The following is a 22,277-nucleotide window of genomic DNA, read 5'->3' as shown; positions in this document are numbered from 1 at the left end:
TGGAGGAGAGACCACTTCAGGGAGACCTTCTGGTGGCTTTTCAGTGCTTGAAGGGGCTGATGAGAAATCTGGGGACAGATTTTTGAGTAGGGCCTGTTGTGACAGGACAAGGGGAGATGGTTTAAACCAAAAGAGGAGGAAAAAAATAAGGTGTAGAGCATGATACATAGCTTTCAGAAGGCTCTACTGGAAAGTAATTAGTCAGCACCGTCTGGTAGATGGGGGGACCAGTACTGCTCAAGGAAGTATTGTGTGACAAAAAGTCCCCTGCAATAGAGATAGGTGAGGAGATGCTGGTCTAATTGTTCCATGTGACACCGAAGGGAGAAGCAGCTGAGGTGCTATGAGCCAGAGCACAGGTGTACAGCGAGGCTCCAGCTGTGCAAAGAGCAGCAGCTTGTGTTCACTGAGCACAGATACACAAACCCTTTGATTCAAGGCTTCAGGCCAGCCAGGACACCATACAGTTCACAATAGGTCAGGGCCAGACCCAGATGGAGAGTTGATCCCTGGGCTTAGACAGGGCAACTTGCACAATCTGAAGAATTAGGCCTTGCTAAACAAAAATTTGATCAGGTCCTGTGATGTCTTTGTACAGCTTTTTCTACCTGATGACAAATTTGGTGTTAAGAAGCTCCATGATTTAAGTTCCGCAGTTGAAGCTGAGTCCTTGTGAGTTTATCTGATGGGGACAGAGACTTTTCCACATCTGGATCAGAAAGTGGCATAGATTGACTTCAGAAATACATTTATTCTCTGCCCCTTTCTTGGCACTACTTGTGTGAACAGTACTGCCAAGGCAGCTTCTCTGTGTGTGTGTTTGCACCTGCATGACAGACCAGTCCCCGCAGAGGCTGGCATCTGCCTGGCTCTGCACTGGGGCAAATCCTGAGCAGTAACCTCAGCAGAGCTGCTCAGGAGGCACACAAGCAGTTGAGGCCAAGTTCTGTTCCATTTAATGAGACAAATAAAGGTTAAATATCCTGGAAGATCCGTTTTCCAGTGTTCATAACCTTGTCTTTGCTGATGACCTCCTTATTTATTTATTTACTTACTTCCAAACGGAGCTTTTCGTGGGCATTGACATAGATTTTCCAGCTTTTCTAATACAGAACATCTGTGGTCCCTATGCAGTGTCCTCTATAGGTCATGGGAAAGCTTTATCTTACTAATAAGCCTCATTCTTCTATATATTCAAGCCCAGCTGATGGGGCCAAGTGTGTTTATAAATAAATATTGTCTTGTAATGACCACTTCCATATGTCCCTGAGGAACAGAGATTTAGTCCTTTGGAGCTGGACAGCTGCCTCCTTTGTAACAGTGAGAACAGTTTCCCCCTGTCTGGTTAATGTTTGATTTATGTGGAAATGAACTCCCCAAGGTGGCAGGCCAGCGATGCTGGAAAATGAAATGCTCCCAGCTACCCATAATAGTCTGGGAAGTTTGTTCATCCATCTACCATTTTTCTCATCATTCAACAAAAAGAGAGTTGTGTTAATTGAATATATATATCTCTGTCCCTGATTAGCTCTATCTGCCTTGGTCAAAATAGGGCTAAAAGCACGAGGAAGGCAAGTGAGTTCCATTGAAATGCCTTCCCATAGCTTTCAGGAAGAGAAATGACTGTTGATGTAGGACATTGCTAAGTTATGGAACAATACATTTGCTGGGAAATTCAGAGAATGGGTTGCAGAAATATGTGGGAAATGACTGGCCCTTCTTGCTAATGAGTGCAACAAGAAATGTGCTGCAATGTGCATTCTCTTCTGGTTGAAGCATGATCTAATAGCTCCTTATCACTGGAGGATGACATACTGTCTCAGTAGCTTATTTCTTAATACTGCTCTGTCAGAGACAATATATTGTATACCTCCCATGAATTGTGACCTTCTCTGACTGCATCCTCTTCCATCCAGGCAGTGGTGCAGGAGAGGTCAGGATCCATCTTCTAAAAGGCATTCAGAAGAAATCCATCACAGTTTTTAGAAGATCAACACAGAACTAACAGAGCTTATTGGTTAATCTTCACCGCTGGAGTTGTTCCTTTAGCTGCAGAGATGCTTGTGTTTATGTAGGTATATGCACAGAGAGCAAAGAGTGTGTATTCTGACTTTCCATTCTCCCACAGCTTTGCAGTGTGTGGAAAGCAATGAATGCATCTAGATTTCTATGGTTTGGTTTCTTGTAAAGTCTGTTTTCTTCTGACAAATGGCCTCCAGCCTTGATCACTAATAAGAACTGATTCTTTTGGCTATAATTTCATCCTGTAAGACTATTTCTGCCAGAAATAGTTCTGCTGTTTCAGTTGGTGCAATAAACGTATTGACAAATGTCAGATATCTCTTTCTCAACTTCTGTTGGAACAGTGGAACATCTTCCTTATGAGGAGAGACTGAGGGACCTGGGTCTCTTTAGTTTGGAGAGGAGGAGACTAAGGGGTGACCTCATTTATGTTTATAAAGATGTAGAGGGTGAGTGCCAAGAAGATGGAGCCAGGCTCTGCTCAATGATGCCCAATGACAGGACAAGGGGCAATGGTGGAAGCTGAGGCATAAGAAATTCCATGGAAACATGAGGAAAACTTTTTTCACTGTGAGTGTGATGGAACACTGGAACAAGCTGCCCAGGGGCATTGTGGGGTTGTGGAGTCTCTTTCTCTGGAGATATTCAAAACCTGCCTGGATGTGTTCCTGTGGGACCTGCTCTATGTGATCCTGCTCTGACTGAATGATCTTTGGAGGTCCCTTCCAACCCCTAACATTCTGTGATCCCTCAATTTCATATAGAAACAAAAGTATAAAAAGTTTCACAGTAGTACCTTACCATGACATTAAAACCTGGGTTAAATCTTTAGATAAAAAAAAAAAGACCCAAACAAACAACAGAAAACCCCAAACAAACAAACAAAACCCCCCACACCACCCCAAACAAAACCAAAACCAGCCAAACAAAAAATAACAAAGAAACAAAAAAACTCCCAAAGTCCCAAACCAAACCAAAACCCAACCAACCAAAACCCCACAAAGTCTGCCATCTTCAGTGAAATTTCAGGCCACAAATATGATTCTGGCAGCAATCAGACATTCCTATCCCAGAGAGAAATAAAACCAAACCCTCCCCTTATCCTGGAAACCCGAACGGCGAAAGAGACAAGACATGGAATTTAAACTTTACCTCCCTGTCTTCTCACAGCCTATGGCTTTTGAATAGTATTTAGCTTTTAATAATTCTTAGGATTCCATTGCATCCTTTGTTTTTTTACAAAAAAAAGTATTTTTTCCTATTTTTTTTCTTTTCTGGAGGGGGGGCACCAGAGAAGACTGCCAGCGCTGGATCACAGTGTGGAACCGTGGTCTCATTGCATTCAGAAGAAGGGTGAACCGAGACAGGTTGTGGCTCCAAATCAGGAGCTCCATGCTGACACTGAGTTGCCCACGTGGGCTCAAGTATTGGGAGAGGATGAGACTGATGATAGTCAGAGGGAAAAAACAAGTGTGCATGAGTGTGTGTGGGTAACCCAAACACAGAAAAGAAAGGTTATTATCCAGGGCTTCACTTTATAATAATAGAATAATAAACCAGGTTGGAAGAGACCTTCAAGATCATCGTGTCCAACCCATCAACCAATCCAACCCACCTAAGCAACTAAACCATGGCACCAAGCACCCCATCAAGTCTCCTCCTGAACACCTCCAGTGATGGTGACTCCACCACCTCCCCGGGCAGCCCATTCCAATGGGCAATCACTCCTTCTGTATAGAACTTCTTCCTAACATCCAACCTGAACCTTCCCTGGTGCAGCCTGAGACTGTGTCCTCTTGTTCTGGTGCTGGTTGCCTGGGAGAAGAGACCAACCTCTGCCTGTCTACAACCTCCCTTCAGGTAGTTGTAGAGAGCAATAAGGTCTCCCCTGAGTCTCCTCCTCTCCAGGCTAAGCAACCCCAGCTCCCTCAGTCTCTCCTCATAGGGCTTGTGTTCCAAACCCCTCTCCAACTTCGTTGTTATTACCCAGAGAAAACAAGGAATTATCCTTCTCATTAGCATGTTGGAGTTTAGCACTCAGAAGAGTTACCTGGTTTTGTGTCTACTTTGGTTGTTTAGGTGTTTTTCCGTTTCTGTGAGAAATCCAGTTTTGAATGATGTATGAAAGACTGGACAGAGCCTTCCTCTCCTGTACTCTGCAAAATGTTCTTTACCATGAGGGTGGCAGAACACTGCAACAGGTGCCCAAGGAGGTAGTTAGTGCCCCTTTCCTGGAGATAGCCACAAGAAGAGCTGGATGGAGGAATGTGGAAACTCCAGGCCTGGCAGCCTGACCTCAGTGCCAAGGAAAATGATGGAGTATCTTGGGGGTAATCTTGGGGGCAATCACTGCACACCTGAAGGATGGCCAAGGGATCAGGCACAGCCAACACGGATTCAGGAAGGGCAGGTCCTGCCTGACCAACCTGATCTCCTTCTATGATCAGGTGACTGCCTGGTGGGTGTGAGGAAGGCTGTGGATATACACAGTATGAGGCTGCGCCAGGGGAAGTTCAGGCTGGAGGTCAGGAGGAAGTTTTACACAGAGAGAGTGATTGCCCATTGGAATGGACTGCCCGGGGAGGTGGTGGAGTTGCCGTCACTGGAGGTGTTCAGGAGGAGACTTGACAGGGTGCTTGGTTACATGGGTTAGTTGATTAGGTGGTGTTGGGTGATAGGTTGGACGTGATGATCTTGAAGGTCTCTTCCAACCTGGTTTATTCTGTTCTATTCTATTCTATAATGTAGTCTACCTGGACTTCAGCAAGGCCTTTGACACTGTCCCCCACAGCAAACTGCTGGCTAAGCTGTCAGCCTGTGGCTTGGACCACTACATTCTGTGCTGGGTTAGGAACTGGCTGGAGGGCTGAGCCCAGAGAGTGGTGGTGAATGGTGCCACATCCAGCTGGCAGTCAGTCACTAGTGGTGTGCCCCAGGGATCAGTGCTGGGCCCCATCCTGTTCAGTGTCATTACTGATGATCTGGATGAGGGGATTGAGTCAGTGATCAATAAATTTGCAGACAACACCAAGTTGGGAGCAGGTGTTGATCTGTTAGAGGGTAAAAGGGCTCTGCAGAGGGACCTTGACAGATGGGCAGAGTCCAACATGATGGCATTCAACAAGTCCAAGTGCTGGGTGCTGCACTTTGGTCACAGAAACCCCATGTAGTGCTACAGGCTGGGGTCAGAGTGGCTGGAGAGCAGCCAGGCAGAAAGGGACCTGGGGGTGCTGACTGACAGCTGGCTGAACATGAGCCAGCAGTGTGCCCAAGTGGCCAAGAAGGCCAATGGCATCCTGGCCTGCATTAGGAATAGTGTGGCCAGCAGGAGTAGGGAAGTCATTCATCACTGGTTAGGCCACACCTTGAGTCCTGTGTCCAGTTCTAGGCACCTCAGTTTAGGAAAGATGTTGAGTTGTTGGGAGGTGTCCAGAGAAGGGCAACGAGGCTGGGGAGAGGCCTCAAACACAAGCCCTATGAGGAGAGGCTGAGGGAGCTGGGATTGTTTAGCCTGGAGAAGAGGAGGCTCAGGGGTGACCTCATTGCCCTCTACAACTACCTGAAAGGTGGTTGTAGCCAGGAAGGGGTTGATCTCTTCTCCCAGGCAACCAGCACCAGAACAAGAGGACACAGTTTCAAGCTGTGTCAGGGGAGGTTTAGACTAGAGGTGAGGAGAAAGTTCTTCACCAAGAGAATGGGCTGCCCAGAGGGGTGCTGGAGTCACTGTTTGCCACTGGTCATTGGTGTTCAAGAGGGGATTAGATGTGGCACTTGGTGCCATGGTTTAGTAATCATGAGGTCTTGAGTGACAGGTTGGACTTGATGAGCTTTGAGGTCTTTTCCAACCTTATTGATTCCATGATTCCAGGCTTGACAAGGCTCTGAGCAGCCTGATATAGATTCACAGACTTACAGATTTATAGTCTCATAGACTGGTTTATGTTGGAAGGGACCTTAAAGATAATGTCCCTGCTTGCTGCAAGGGGCTTGGACTAGAACCCAAACTATTCTATGATTCCATGTTCTAGGGGAGAATTCAGCAGTATCCCAACTCCTGTAAATTAAGTTATTACAATCTTATCACATTTCCCAATTTCTTTCAGACACTGTAATGTCACAATGTCTGTTAGAAAGGGATGTGTGCACTGAGGCTTGATTTTGATCCTGATGAAATTTTGCTTCGCATTCTTGAGCCTTCTCTTTTGAATGGCAAAGAGAAAGCCATATCACCAGTAAACTAATATAAAATACTCTTTGTAGATCCTTAATGTTGAGATTATGAACTAGGTAAAGCCCCAAAGAATCCCAAACCAAAAAAGCTCCATTGATCTATTACTCAAATTTTCTGACGTACACTACGTGATGGCCTTGCTGTTGGCCGGTGGGAAAAATCTCCTGAGAAGAAATGTGTCTCTTAAGTCCTCTGGGAATGCTCAGTACCCTGGAGATGCTTGTTGCTTGACATTTTGTTTCTCATGTGATTATGGGGCCTTTGCTCAGATGAAGTCGTTTTTCTTTCCCTGACTCCGAGCAGTCCATGCAATTATGTAATTGTAAGGCTCTTTCCTGACTGCTCAAGGCTAAACTGGCTTAGGACAGTGAATGTACAGGGGTTTGTCCTCTCAGTGCTTTTCTGAGCAGGGCTGAGCTAGGCTGGGCTTCTTTGCTTACATTTTGGTGGCAGGTAGCATGGTGACTCACAAAATCTCAGTTCAATACTGGGCCATTGTCCATCCCTACTTTCATAAACACTCCCACAGGGAATCTGGGGGCCAGAGCCAAAAGAGTGCAAACCAGGACAGTATTCATGTCATAAGGGGTCACAGAATTCAGAACCACAGAATGTTAAGGACCTCTTCTATGAAGACAGGCTGAGAGAATTGGGGCTCTTCAACCTGGAGAAGAGAAGGCTCCACAGAGACCGTGGAGCTACATTTCAATACTTGAAAGGGACCTACAGGAAGGCTAGGGAGGGACTGTTTAGAAGGGCTTGGAGTGATAGGACCAGGGACAATGGTTTGAAACTGCAGCAGGGTAGATTTAGGTTGGACATCAGGAGGAAGCTTTTTACAATGAGAGTGGTGAAATACTGGAACAGGCTGCCCAGGGATGTGGTTGAGGCCCTGTCCCTGGAGACATTGAAGATCAGACTGGATGTGGCCTTGGGCAGCCAGATCTAGTTGGAGTTGTCCCTGCTGAGTGCAGGGGGGATTGGACAAGATGTCCTTTGAGGGTCCCTTCCAACCCTATGCAACCTGTAAATCTCTGAATCTGTGACAAACAAATCTTGTTCATTTAATTGATCAATAGTGTATTTTTTCCATTATTAATTGAGGCTTCATTACAAGACAATCTTTAATTTTTCACCAGAAATCTATGAAACAAAAGTATACAACTGCCATACAGAAAGGGAAGCTAGAAGCTCACTGCTGTTTTGGTTTGGTTTGGTTTTCACCAGCAGAAGTTGTACTGAAATGTCTAAACAAGAATGCTTGCATTTGTCTTTAAGTTTAGGGTTAAATAACTCCCCAGGGCTGAAAGGCAAACACCCACACTGCCTGGGAAGGGCTGCTTCAGGATTAGGAAAACTCCCCTGCTAGACAGATTTATGCTCTGGAGATCCCACCGCATTTCACTTTGCTCTACTGCCTGGACTCTGGACTCTGAAGCATATATTTAACTTTAGAGGCTTCCTTGAGAATTATCATAATTTGGAGAGCAAATGTAGAGAGGTTGCTGAACTGCTTAGGGTCTCAGAAGTGGTGTGGTGTTTCTGTGTGTCTCAGCTGGTGACAGCATCCTCAGTGGTTTAATTATGTTCAATTTATTCATATTAGCAGACAATGTTCTACAGTTGGCAGAATCAGAGTCACAGAATCTTACGGGTTGGAAGGGACCAACCCCTCTGCTGAAGCAGGATCACCTAGAGTAAGTCACACAGGAACACATCCAGATTGGCTTTGAAAGCCTCCAGAGAAGGAGATTCCACAACCTCTCTGGGCAGCCTGCTCCGGTGCTCTGTTCACACCTATTATGTACCTATGTCTAATTGTGTCTTACCCAGCACAGCAGCTGGTAGCTAGTGCTTACAGATCTCCCTTTCAGCAGTCTTTGATCTAAAAAAAGCATTTAAAGTTTTTCAAGCTGAACAGCTACCTTCCTTAGAAGTCATCCCTGCCTTGACTTCTTCAGTGCATTCCCACATCAGCCTGGCTCCCTGGAGGAGCTGTCTCCCACCTTGGCTGCTGTGTTGTTTCAAGTCTGCTATAGTAGTTTGGTTTCTGGTGTCCCTGTACTCCTCCTTGCCCTGTCATTGTCTCTTTACAACCCTCCATGTGTGCTGAAGGTGGCTTGTCCTACCATTCTTGGCTTTTCTCTCTTTTTTTTGCCCAGTGACCCTTTGTTGAGCTGATTCACCACAGTGTCACAGCTAACGCTGCAGGAACCATTTAAGCTTGTGCTGTGCACTATTTAGTAGAGAGAATTCAGGTTTGAGGGCACAAGGCACAAGTCCAGCTCAGAGAGTGTGCAAGAACCTTACATTCAGCAATCAATTCTCTAGCAAGAGGAAAAGCAAAAGCTGGGTAAAAGAATCAGGAATCTGTTTTGTCTCTGACAGTCTTTTGAACTGTGCTCTGGTAGCTCCCAGGGAGCCTTCCCCGGGGGGGACATCAGGCACGTGCTTTGGAGAGCAAGAAGATGCAGGGCTGATCCCTGCTGTCGCTCTGAAGTTCGCAAGGCCACAGCTGGAAGTGAGTCTCTGCCTGACGTGACCAGGGAGGCACGTAGCTGTGTGGCCACCACCATTTCTCATGACTGAAAGCACGTGTCCAAGGCTGTGAGCACTTGTGGAGCTCCCTGGGGCCATGAGTTGGTACTGAGAGTAAGCGATAGCCTTTACAAACACAGCTGTCAGAAGGAAGCCGTTTGGTAAGCCTGCTGTGTCTTTGCTAATGAATATTTCACCCCTTGGAAGGTCCACTGGTGCCCTCTTTTCTGTGCCTGCCATGACTGATACTCTTGAGTAGATGGATCCATAGGCATGGCCGTTTTCCTGAGCTGAGTGGCCACAGCTTCTTGATGATTTTGTGCACCAAATAACTGTGGGCTGGGTTTTCAAAGGGAGGTCTCAAACCTCTTTCTGCTAAAACAGCCCTTCCTTTAAAAAGAAAAGCAAACTGCAGGCACAAAGCATAGACACCCTTTGCACGTGTATGTGCACATTCACACTTGCAGATGCACACAGTTTCTTTCCCCTTTGTAAGACTCCAAACCACATTTCTGAATTGCCCATAAGAAACGTCTGGAAATGCTGATGCAGGAAGAAAAATAATTAAGCTTTGCTTTGCAATTATCCCACCCCATTTTCTGTCCAGGTGGCACACTGCTTGTACCAGCCTTTCTCCACCTTTCCATACATATGTAAGTCAAGCTGAAAACTGGAAAGAGGAAGGTGGTTGTGTGAAGCCTTCTGAGCCACTTGACATAAATCTAAAGCAACACATTGCAAAGAGTTACAAACAAAAATTGGTCTCAAAGCCAGTGCTTCTCGTGTGACATCATGTCACATTAATCTCTTCTAGGTTGCCCTAATAAGGATGAAAATTCCCCCTTCACAGCTCATTCTCACAAACAAAAAATGCATCTTCTGAGTCGGACCTTCCTTAATGTCTGCCAGAACAGCTGGAGCTGCTAGCTTTGCTCAAAGGTCTGTGAGGTTAGTTAAGGCCTTGGATGGGAGGGAGGTCCACCACAATGATGGTCTTTCCCTCTCTAAAGCACATGGTGAGGTCTCTGAGACATGAGGATCCATAGCATTTATCTATAATTCGCCTGGGCAGCCAGAGACTAAGCTTTATGTAGAATCTTTTGCCTGGAAAAGCAAAGTAACACCAACCTGGACAGCCCTTAGTGTCCTATCTGGCAGTGCAAGCGTGTAGCTCTTTGTGTCAGTTTATAGCTGTACATATACCTATTTATAGAAATGCCAAGTTAAACAAGATTTTCTCCTTTGGATTGGTAATGTACACAAGGAGAATTTAACTTTAAGGAATTTACTGATTAATTAAATGTAAGGAATTGACTGATTCATTAACAGTCCAGTGCTTGAAGTGGAATAGGAAAGAATGCATTAATATACACAGCTGTATTGTGTTGGAAGACCATAAGGAATTATCACTAGCAGCCAGCTGTATGATTTACAGTGAATTGCAAGCACTGTGGCCACCTACTTAAGATGACCTTTCTATTTTGTGGACATCACTAGCAGCTTCTCAGTGCATGGGTGTTCATGTGTTGGCATTTGAAATAAGACAGATAGGGCTGAATTTGTCACTTAGCAAGTTTCCATCCCCAGTTATTATACGTGTCTGTGTATGGTCTCACTTGAAATGTCTCCATCAGCAAACGTTCTGCCACGCCAGCTTTGAAGATTGTTCCACTGACTGTTCAGTGACTGGTCAGGAAATCTTTATTTCAGTCATCTTCAATTCCAGTTTCGTGGATTTTGTGCCTTTACCTCTAGGAATTGATATGGCTGAAGTACATTAGCCCTGGAACTTCTCCAGCTCCCCCTGAAAGCAATGTACAGCATAGCCCTTAAACTCAGGATTTTCCATTAGCTATAAACACAAGAGGTTTAAAAATATCGTGGTGAAACCTTTCAGGGATTTGTGTATGATTTGGGTTGTACTGCTTCCAATTTTAATTCAACAGGGGTGAAACATTTGTTAGGACTGAAGCAAGGAAAGAAAACCCCAAACCTCAGAAGATGGCCCCTTTTGGCTGGTGCCTTCACTGACAGAAGGGGCACAAGGAATGGTCAGGGGTGGCAGCTGCTTTGTGGCCATACCTGGTCATCTCATTGTTCCTGATTGAATTCTGTGAATGACAGGCAGGTTTGCTCTGTCATCTTGGCATGCATAACTCAAGCTGTGACCGAACAAAGCACTTGAGCATTAACGAGAAGGTGTCTTCAAGTTAGCCCTGGCCTACAGACAGCAAAGGTGTAGATACACAACATGCATCTGGGACAACAGTATCATGCTGGGACACTTTTCACTAGACCAAGTTGCTCAGAGCCTTGTCCAGCCTGACCATGAATATCTCCAGGGATGGAGCCTCAGCCTATTGCAGTGTTCCACCACTCTCATGATGCAGAACTTGTTCCTAACACCCAGTCTAAATCTGCTCTTCTCTCATTTCAAACCATTGTCCCTTGTCCTATCACTGCAGGCCATTGCAAACAGTCCCTCTGCAGCCTGCTTGTAGCCCCCTTCAGGTACTTCAGGCTGCTATTTGGTCAGCCTTCTCTTCTCCAGGCTGAAGAACTCCAGCTCCCCCAGCCTGTCTGCACAACAGACACCCTCTTCGGGACCCTCTTCATCAGGTCCATGTCCTTCCTGTGTTAAGGGCTCCAGAGCTGGATGCAGCACTGCAGGTGATGTCTTCCCAGAGCCGAGCAGAGAGGCAGAATCAGCTCTCTCCATCTCTGGCCATGCTGCTTTTGATGCAGCCCAGGCTGCCATTTGCCTGCTGGGCTGCAAGTGCCTATTGCTGGCTCACACCCAGCTTCTCACACACCAGTACCCCTGTCTTGATGGTCTTGGCATATTCCCCCGACTGTTACCAGATAACTCATCAGTGGTCTAAAAGGAGAGTTCTCAGCCAGAAACTTAGGGAATACTTCTGCTTTAAAACATTTCTTTTAATCCAAGCCCCCTGGCGATGTGTGCTGACTGTGAGTGCCCCAGCCTCAGTGCCTATCTGTCTTGGAAAGCACTGATCTTGTCTCTGCAGGCTAAATCTCTACACCATCCAATAAAGGAATATGGGAACATATTTTATCTTTACTGTCCAGTTATCACATGAGAAATCTTTTTTCCCCCCCAAAATTTATGGAATTCTTAGAGGGGAAGTAGGAAACATAATTCAGAGAGATAGAGCCAAGAATGATTGATAATAGGCTAGGGGTATAAGAAATTCTTACCTATCAGCTTAGCTTAGTCTCTTTATGACCTCAACACACATATATGGAAAATATCTTCTGACATAAGCATTTTGTGGAGAAAAAGTTAACTCTTACCTGCCTATGCAATCAACCCACACTTGTGTGGTAGTTTTAGGCTGTGCCTAGATAATTTTCCAAAGATCTTGAACAGAAAGTAGTAGAATGTAAATAACTATTGGATGTAAAAAGGGAAATAAGTATCATAGTACCAGTCAGGGTTGGAAGGGACCACAAGGATCATCCAGTTCCAACCCCCCTGCCATGGGCAGGGACACCCCACACTAGATCAGGCTGGCCAGAGCCTCGTCCAGCCTGGTCTTAAACACCTCCAGGGATGGGGCCCCAACTAGCTCCCTGGACAACCCATTCCAGGGCTTCACCACTCTCATGGTGAAGAACTTCCTCCTCACCTCCAGCCTGAATCTCCCCACCTCCAGCTTCATTACATTCCCCCTAGTCCTATCACTACCTGAGATCCTGAGAAGTCCCTCCCCAGCCTTCCTGTAGACCTTCAGATACTGGAAGGCCACAATTAGGTCACCTGGGAGCCTTCTCTTCTGCAGACTGAACAGCCCCAACTCCTTCAGTCTGTCCTCACAGGAGAGGTGCTCCAGCCCTCTGATCATCCTCGTGGCCATTCTCTGGAAGGTCTAAGGTCTAATTAATCCCATTGGACAGATACCTAACACAAAAGTTAGTTTTGTGCACTAACTTTCTCTCTTTTTGACTGCTTCTCTCTAGCAGATACTAGCTCTGGCTTCTGCTGCCTTTGCTGCCTTTGGCTGCATCACTTTGTTGTGGCTAAGTATTAACAAATAGCTCTCTCTGCGTTTCTCCTTTCTTCTCTTGTCCCGTGTGTAGGGAGGAGAGAAGGGAGCAGGTAGGGAGAAGCTGTTGGTAGCCCCCTGGTTTGTCCAGGGGGTTTCTGTGTTGTTTATAAATTGTGAATATATGTAAATATTGTATATTTTATACATATTCATTGCATTCCATATTTTAGATTGCAGTTTTGCCTGTAAATACAGCTCCATTTGCTTTCAACTGAGCTGGTCTGGCAATTTTATGTTGGGGGGTATTTTCAACCCACCACAACTAGGAAATCTGGTTTAGAGTAGTGGGAATTTGTCTATTTCACTGCCACCTGTCACACACAGAAACAGTTCCCCCCATCAGCTTCCCATGAAGACCAATACCTTCCTATGAAGGACACTGTCCAAAGCACTTGGGGAGCCACAGTGCTTCCTAGTCAGCTCATGGGGATGACTCACCAACCTAGGGCACTGACACCAGGGTTCTTGCTGACTCCAGCCCCAGCCCCACACCCATGAGCCCCAGCCCTTAGAGTCTGGTGGCCGGACACCAGACTGGGGCTCAGGGGTGACCTCATTGCCCTCTACAACTACCTGAGAGGTGCTTGTGGCCAGGAAGGGGTTGGTCTCTTCTCCCAGAATACCAGCACCAGAACAAGAAGACACAGTCTCAAGCTGCACCAGGGGAAGTTTAGGCTCGAGGTGAGGAGAAAGTTCTTCACCGAGAGAGTCATTCTCCATTGGAATGTGCTGCCCAGGGAGGTGGTGTAGTCACCATCCCTGGAGGTGTTCAAGAGGGGATTGGACATGGCACTTGGTGCCATGGTCTAGTCATGAGGTCTGTGGTGACAGGTTGGACTTGATGATCTTTGAGGTCTCTTCCAACCTTAGTGATACTGTGATATTGTGATACTGTGATACCACAGCTCCCGGAGTCAGCTGCCACCCAGCTTATCACAAATCCCCAGCATCATGTTTGGTGACCACAAGCATCTGAACACCAGACTAACACACAGATGCCATGATGGGGCTACAAAACTCTGCTGCTAATAGTGGCAAAGCACAAAACAAGAGTCTAGCAGGACATGATTTATTGCTTGATGATGCTTTCCAAACCCCTGCTGGTGTTTTGAAACTATCAGGCTCCACAGAGAATATAATTTGTCAAAAATAATGAAGGCTTTGTTACTTTCATTATATAATAGCTAATGTCTTTTTCTCTAGTCAAACTTCCTTTCTGGTCTTGGTCTAAATACTTTCTTAGCTTGCAGCAACAAGCATTTGCTAATAATAATCAGTGGAGAGCTTGGATATTGGTTTCACAACATGTCCTCAATCTTAATTGTGAAGGAAGACAAGACAAGCAGAACTAGCCATGTTTTTCTAGTCTATGAGATTGCTGTGTGCATATCCCTTTCCAGATGGAAAAGTGAAAGAATGATTCCTTGCCTGAACTTTGGGCAATACAGATAAAGGCACATGGTTTTGGGAAATACATGTAAGAGGGCTCAGTCAAGGTCTGTGCCTCTGAAGTGACCCAATGGACTACACTAGGATGTGGTGTTAGGGTATAGGCCTAGTGCATAGATGAGGTATTAACTAAACCTGAATATATTCCTGGCTCTCCTGCTGTAGGATGTCTTCAGCATCCCAGAGTGCTGGAGTTAACCCTTCTGGGCGTGGAGCCAAGCAGTCAGTCCTTTACAGTACCACAGAAAAGGCTGGGTTACAAGAAGGACTAAAAGTATAGAAGAGTGAGTGGAGAATACAAAGGGAAAAAACGACATGACTAGGGAAAAAATCAGAGATGGAAGAAATCATTACCAACACTTTATTTTGTAGAAAAGCTGCTTTTGTACAGCATCTGACTTAACCATGTATGAAACAGACAGCCACAGAGAAATTCACAGCCCTGAAAACAGAGGCCAGAGACAAATTGTATATGCTTTGCTCTGACTCTTCTTGGAAGCTACAGATGTTCATTGTTCGGACACACAATAGACAGATTAGTGTCTCCAGATGTTCACCATCCATCCTCCCACAACATTAGTGGGTAGGCAAGGGAATGAATGCTTTTAGCAGAAATTTCAGTTTCCACTGCTGCTTCAGATGAAGTATTTTGTGAATGTTTATGTTCTGGAGAGCCTACACTGCAGAGCAATGCCCCTCTGTGTCACAACTCAACACCACACAAAGCAAGGAACTGATTTCAAAAGGGAATGAGAATTCAGCAGTGCTTTGGACTATTTTACCTGATAAGAATAAGCAAATACAAAAATATTTAAATGGCTGAGTGGCTTGGAAAGTCAGGAGAAAGATAGCACATGAGCCACACACATAGCAGGGCAATCCCTGTAAGAAATTTGAACAGGAATTTCTCTGTAATTATATTTCTTATTCAGAGAGGGAAAAAAGGACACATCAGTTCAGCACTACCAACTGTGATACAATCAGCTGTCATACATTGATTTATTCCTGCAGAAAAAAATTGTGATGACATTTTTGGGAAGGCTCTAGATAGGAAATGCCCATTTAAATTTGAAGAGAAAAGCTGTTTACCACCAATTCTCCAGGCTGGATTACAAGAACCCCATTGGTGATACACTGCTCAAAAACAGTCATTTAGCAGCAGCACCCAAGTCCCTCTGAAAACTATTCGGTGTAGGAAGGAACATTTTGCATCTGTAGTGATAGGATGAGGGGGAATGGATTCAAGCTTGAGGAGGGCAAATTAAGACTGGAGATTAGGAAGAAATTCTTTGCAGTGAGGCTGGTGAGACGCTGGAACAGGTTGCCCAGGGAGGTTGTGAATGTGAACTGAATTTGCTCTCAAAATGCCTTTGCCATAAACCAAGGGAAAGAAAAGACCTGGAAAAATGCAGGTAAAAGACTGGCTTTTCTCTAGTCAAATTATTGAGGAATTCACAGATTCACAGATTGTATTGGGAGGGAAGAGACCCTCAAAGGTCATCTTGTCCAATCCCCCCTGCACTCAGCAGGGATACCTCCAAGTCCATCAAGCTGCCCAGGGCCACATCCAGTCTGATCTTGAATGTCTCCAGGGACAGGGCCTCAACCACATCCCTGGGCAGCCTGTTTCAGTATTTCACCACTCTCACTGTAAAGAACTTCTTCTTGATACCCAACCTAAATTTATCCTGCTCCAGTTTCAAACCATTGCCCCTCATCCTATTGCTACAAGACCTTGTAAACAGTCCTTCCCCAGCCTTCCTGTAGGTCCCCTTCAGGTATTGACGTCTCCCCAGAGCTGTCTCTTCTCCAGGCTGAACAGCTGCTCCTTTTCAGGAGATCAAGGAATTCATCCCCAAGGGTTGATATCCCAATATCCTGCTCAAAAACCAGCCAACCAAAAAACCTGTGGGAGCTACTGTATGCAGCAATTTGTGAAAAGCACTCACTCCTGCCTGCAGGTGGGTAACCTGCACAGGAAAAAACCCAATACATTTTGTGTCAGCCAGCAAGAGAAGATATGCAAGAAACCCTTGACAGGAAAAATACATAGGGCAAAACACTGCATGCCGTTAAAGCAAGCATCAGTAGACATTATCCTACACGAGTGATCTGTGTTCTCTGCAGTGTGTGTGTGCCACTTTTTATTAACCCATACACTACGTGCTCAAGTGTGTCCTAATGCCATGAGGTGGTGCTTTCAGTAACAGCATCAATAGCTCTTGTGCAGCTCATTTTAACCAAACCACACAGGTGTCTTCTGTTCCTGCTCCTCCTCCTGAAGCTCACCGACCTCCTACCAAGCTGTATGTCACGTTTCTGAGGCACTTTGACTCCCCTCGGGTGTGATAAACTGCACTTTGGGCACGATGAGGGAGGAGTTGGTTCTCCGCACGGAGTTGCTCCTGCGGATGGAGTTGTTCCTCCTCATGGAGTTGCGTTTCCGCAGGGAGTTCTGGTGCGACAGCTCGCTCTTCTGCAGGGTCTGGATGAGGATGGATGGCTTCTCGTCCAGCTCCCGAGCGCTGCAGCGCGGCGCTGCCACTTTCACCGTGTTGCCAAACTTGGAGTAGTCAACTGCGTACACGCCTTCCTCTTCCGTGACGATGGGCACAAAGCGGTGACCCCACAGGATCTCCTCTGCTACGTAGGAGGTTCTGGCCTGTGTGGTGATGCCAGTTGTTTCCACAACTCCTTCAAGGATCACAATGAGCTCTAGGTCCTGGAGCGCCAGGTCAGCGGCGGAGATATCGTAAAGAGGACTCCGCTTGTCTATGACGTGGCAAATGATTAGAGGAGCCACAAGAAAAATGTTGTTGCTTTCAATGGGGTTATCCACAGGGATATCTACTTGGTGGATGGGTATGACTTCTCCTTCAGGGGTGGTAGTCTTCCTCACCACCTGGATCCTCACCGAGGCGCTGATGATCATGCTCTTCCTCAGGTCTCCCACTCGAAACATAAAGCAGAGTTTGCCGTTCCGCACGGCGATGACGGCCTGCCGGCTGAAGATCAAGGTCTCTGCCCGCCGGTGGGCCTGCGCAGTTTTCATGAATATGCAGCCCAGCATCACAGCGTTGATGATCAGACCCACGATGTTCTGCAGGATCAAGACTGTGATGGCCAGGGGACATTCCTCTGTCATCATCCTGCCCCCAAAACCAATGGTCACCTGAACTTCAATGGAGAAGAGGAAAGCAGAGGTGAAAGACCTGGAGAAGAAGATTGTACAAAGTTAACTGTAAGGACATGGAACACAAACTGAGAAGCTATTGAGATTCACTTTCTAGAAAGCAGTGTAAGGACCTATTTGTACAGTCCTGGTACAGGTAAGCCTTCAATTAACACCAACAAAAGCACTGTAGGCCTGATGACTCTGTTTTTGTATGGTTGGTGTATCTGATGGTTTGGCAGGGAAGACCTCTGAACCTGAGCTCCTAAAAGACCACCTGTACCACTAGCTGAGAAGCTCACTAGACTCTCTGTTCAGGAACACATCCAACCCACAGTATTAGTCAACAGTGCTGCAGCACCTAGGCTTTCCACCTTCTCCAACACATTAAGCTCTTGGTGGAAAGCAGTGGTTTTAGCAACAGTGAGCACTCAGCCGGTACCCTGAAATTCTTTCACCAGCCTGTGCAGGGAATTTCACTCATGCTACCTGAGTCATGGTCCCCTTTAGCAGGATTCAGTTAGAGGACCCTAATACGCTATAGTGCTGCACATCAGAGGATGCTGCCTGCAAACTTTCCAAAATGCATTATCCACTGCTCAAAATCCCTAACTACATTTTAAAGGCATAGCCTAAAACCACCACATCCACAATGCCATAGGGTGTATGCCAGGCTCTTTAATGTCCTTTTATAACCAGTTATAACCCTCACCAAAGTCTCTTATGTCTAAAATCAGTACCTTGGGGTTTATCCAGTTCTCATATGAACTAAGCTCACAGTCATTTGATGCATTGTCATGCTCAGAGTGGTTTTACCTGTGGAAAAAATGTCCTGTCCATGAAGATGGTTCTAAACCATTTGTTGGGTTTGTTTTCTTTTCAATTAATCTGCCTTTTATTTCATATTCCTATTTTCAGTGAAAGCTGGGACCGTGAGGAGACATTAAAACAGCATAAGCAACATCAGAGATAGTTTGCTGTTGAATGAGAAAGTTCATCTTTCAGAAAACCAATCAGGCTCTGCAGAGATCTCTTTGACAGAAATTTGTCTTTTTTTTTTTTCTTCATTATTTATTTCCTTCTCTAGTTTATTTGTTTAAATCTTTGGCAATTTCCCTTGCAGTGAGGGCTTCCTACTTGCATTTCCCTTTGAAGAAATCAAGGGATGAAAAAGTTGATTAACAGAATCCATGTGATGATTACTTATGTTCATGAATGTTTACTATCACACAGAGTGAAGCTTCTGGTTTAGAGTTAATTCAAGTTCATTCAACTCAAAGCTCTCAGGAGTAGAGACTCTGATTTCTCTCAACAGCTCTCCTCTTAAAAAAAACCCCAAAACACACACACACACAAAACAAACATGAAAAGAGAATCCACCTTTTTGCGACTGAATTCCTGAAGCAGCAAGTTTGTACAGCATTCTGACCACGAGAAGCCACAAACTCCACACTATTCCCAGGTCTTTTCCCTCAGAGCTGTGTAAGAGTTTTCCTCTTTGGCTAACCTATGCTTTCTGTTGTAAAGAGCTATAAGACTTAGAAATGTCTACAGTACTTTGAAAAATTAAAGTACTGCTCAAGTCCTAGGCACTGGTTAAAATTTCCAAAGCCAAAAGCAGCTTTCCCATAAATCTGTAATGGCACCTACCCAAGGAAGCTCTCCTGAAATTTATGTGGGCCTAAATCTCAGGAAAGCAAGTTCAAAAGCATTTGCCTTTATTCTGGCATACAGATCGTTGCAATATGAAATATATTTTACATCCATTGCAATATGAAATGTATTTTGCATCCAACAACTCATCATTCTTAAAAATGTCATCAATCACATTGCTATTTCATTGCTTTGTCCAAAGCAGTAGCCGGATTAAGAAGATTAAGCAATTCACTAGGAAGGGAAAACTTCCCATGGCTTGGACATGGACACATGAGCAGCTGTTGGCTGAGCCATCCCAGGTAGTTGCACAAGGGAGCGATGGGTGTTTTGTTACGGGCTAAACCCGAAAGTTCCAGCAATCCACTTGTCCTGTTTTTCCACACCCCTCCAGGCTGTCCTCACAGCAGAGGTTAGCAGCCATTCTGGAAGAGCTGCTGATGGGGGGCTGCTGCAGCTGCGGCTATGGTGAGGGAGCCATGGCCACCGGACCCCCTTGTCCCTGCACCACAAAGCCCTTGGCAGATGACTCATGCTCTGCAGAGTGGATGTCCTCCCAGCTGACCCCGAAGACCGCAAGTGTGTAGCTACTAGCTAATTTGGGTTGGACAAATCCCATAAGTCCTAGAAACATCTGAGGTGACATCTCAGCAGGCACAAGCTGGATCATGGCATCTCATTTCAGAGGTGACTGCTTGTGACCAGTTTATTGGAAAAGAAATAGGCAGCACACCATCCCCCCCAAACCTCCAACCTCATGCTTGAAAAAAATTCCCATTTCCTTTAGCTTGGAAAACCACCATTTAGCAGAAAAGTATCACAACAAAGGCAGAGTGCAGTGTCTGCTCCCCCATGAGCCACATACAATGTCCCTCCAAACTTTTCGAGGTACCTCAAAACTAAGCGCAGGAGAAAAGTGAAGGAGATACTCTGATGTCTCAGCTGTCCCTGCAGCACTGCAGTGTGTAAAGGCAGCTGATCTGTGGCAGTCTGGTTGTACCCAACCCAGATTCTTCTAATTAAAAACCTGGTGGCATAAAAAGCCCCGCTCAAAAATGTATTACTATTGAGGTGACAAAGCACCACTCTTCTCACTTATTCTACCTCCAGCATGCGGTACCTCTTCTCTTCCATGTGCCTGTCAGTTTCTCAGTGCCTGGAAAATTGTCATGGCTTTGTGGACAGAAAGCAAAATACTTTAACAGGTCACATTTCACCCAGCACTCCCTTAAGCTTTTGCTGTCTGTCACATCATGCACACTAAGTGGAAACTGTTCCTCTGTCAAACTACTGATCTATGGCTTCATCAAAACATTTTGAAGCACCCCATATCTAGCTCTCTGATGAGAGTTGTCTTGAAAGATGTCTAGTTTTGCCCTAAATGCCACTCTTCCTGCTAGCCCTGCCTGGTGCCCTGCCTGGTGTCTGGTTCCCTGCCTCTGGTGGCCAGTACCCTTGCCTCTAGTGGCCAGTACCCTGCCTCTGGTGGCCACCTTTCTCTGGAGCACCACTCTGGGGATGCTCCTGCTGCTGTAAACGTTACAACACATATAACACATACCCACTCTTGTAGCAGGCTCTTAGCTCGACAGGCAAGGTATGTTACCCACAGTGTGGAGACACATGAAAAGCAGCAGGTCTCCCTCTCTTTCAGATCCTGTAAGGAATCAAAGAAATCTACAGTACAGTATTTTCCAAGCCCAGAAGGCTTGCTGAATTTATGTAATCTAGAGGAAAACACCGCACTTTTCAATTGTCTCAACCAAACACAACCATTCATGTAACCCAAAAGCTGCATTTTAGGCACTGGCAGGGCAGCAGGCAGCTCTACTCCCCCCCTTTCTTCATCTCACAGGCTAGACTTTACCTGACACACGTCACACAGGGTGTCCACTTGGTGCTGTTTGTAGCGCTCTCTGTGCTTGGGTCCATGTCGCCATGGGCAAAAGCTACCAGCCACCACATCATGGCAAAGAGCAGCCAGCTGCACAGGAAGGACATAGTAAAGATGACCAGCGTGTGACGCCACTTGAGGTCCACCAAGGTGGTGAAAATGTCTTGCAGGAATCGCCCCTGCTCGCGGATGTTCTTGTGCGCCAGGTTGCATGCCCCGTTCTTGGCGATGAAGCGGGCTTTGCGCGGCCGGTCTCGGATGCGTGGCTTGCGCAGGTTCTCGGCAGCGATCCGTGCCAGCACATACTCTTCAGGGATGATACTCTTCCGAGCCAACATCTTCCTGCCACCATAGTCCACTCAGCAAGATGCAAAAAGGCGGGGGTGTGGTCCCTCTGCAGGGCTCACTCTACCCTGCAAAACAGTGAGAACCTGGTCAGGTTTGTCACCTGTGTGCCACAAGAAGAAGCCCCGATTAGGTACCCCCTTCCAATGATCATTACAGTAAATGTCACTGTACAGTTATGTGTTCTGCAGCACCCTCCCTCTTTCAGACCATCATTTTAATGAAATCAGCTGGTGTCAGCTCATAACAGAAACGAAAGATGCTATTCTGAAACTCCTTGCAAGAAGGGAAGCTGCACACGGGTCTGGCAGACTTGTTGTAAAGTTACATGACGTACGACAGGTTGGTTCCTCAGGTTGTTCCTCCGGGAGACAGCAGCGCCCTGCTGGGTACTGCAACACGGAGCACTAAGTTATTCACATCCTTCAAGCCCCGAAGAATCGGACTTCTGTGGTTAGCAGCAAGGCTGGTGTGCGGGAAGACCTCGGAGACTCATTTCTGACTGCTTTAGCGTAGCAGCGCAGCCAGGAGCCCTGCCGAAAGCTCCTCTCCAGTCCCCCGCAAACATCACAGGAAGCAGCTGCGCTGGAGTTGCGGGAGGCAGGCAAGGGGACTGCGCGGAGCAGGCGGTCGCATTTCCCCTTGGCAGCTCGCCTTCCTTTCTGGGATTAGGCGGCAGAACCCTCCCTTTATTTCCAAACTTTGTCCCCAAACGGATGACCGAACAAGCCTAGGGCAAGCCCGTCTCCCCGCAGCTCCCCGCCGGCTGGCCCGTCCCACCGGGGGAGGGCAGGGGCTGCCTGACCCTCCACCGCTTCGCAGGGTCACCTCAGCGCAGGGGCACGGGGCTTCACCCGCCCGCGCCCAGCCGCCGGCCCCGGCCCCCACTTACCAGAGCGCGGC

At 46.5% G+C, this 22,277-nt stretch overlaps 1 protein-coding gene across 2 annotated transcripts; it reads right to left on the bottom strand.

Moving 5' to 3' along the window:
* Positions 1-14,665: 14,665 nt before the first annotated feature.
* Positions 14,666-22,154, bottom strand: KCNJ8 (potassium inwardly rectifying channel subfamily J member 8). Of its 2 annotated transcripts, none has more exons than XM_068141964.1 (3): positions 21,712-22,154; positions 21,003-21,442; positions 14,666-17,522 (listed from the first exon to the last, which is right to left on the bottom strand). In XM_068141964.1, the coding sequence occupies exons 2-3, from the start codon at positions 21,365-21,367 to the stop codon at positions 16,622-16,624; spliced, it is 1,266 nt and encodes a 421-aa protein (XP_067998065.1). In that variant the 5' UTR covers positions 21,368-21,442; positions 21,712-22,154; the 3' UTR covers positions 14,666-16,621. The 2 variants fall into 2 exon arrangements, with proteins under 2 accessions (XP_067998065.1, XP_067998066.1); XM_068141965.1 differs by having other exon boundaries at positions 21,003-21,437.
* Positions 22,155-22,277: the final 123 nt, after the last annotated feature.

Source organism: Melanerpes formicivorus, unplaced genomic scaffold (genome assembly GCF_026170545.1).
Source record: "Melanerpes formicivorus ecotype bairdi unplaced genomic scaffold, bMelFor1.0.p_v2 SCAF_8, whole genome shotgun sequence".
In the NCBI taxonomy this organism is placed as follows: domain Eukaryota; kingdom Metazoa; phylum Chordata; class Aves; order Piciformes; family Picidae; genus Melanerpes; species Melanerpes formicivorus.
Note: the sequence above shows the minus strand (reverse complement) of the source record. Positions and strands in the feature narration are given on the sequence as shown.

What these genes read in the sequence shown, in the direction of transcription:
- KCNJ8 (XM_068141964.1), bottom strand. Translation starts at nt 21,367, where the DNA reads ATGTTGGCTCGGAAGAGTATCATCCCTGAAGAGTATGTGCTGGCACGG. An exon ending in CCCTGTGTGACGTGTGTCAG is followed by an intron (nt 17,523 to 21,002) that starts GTAAAGTCTAGC and finishes CTTCTTCTCCAG; the next exon opens with GTCTTTCACCTCTGCTTTCC.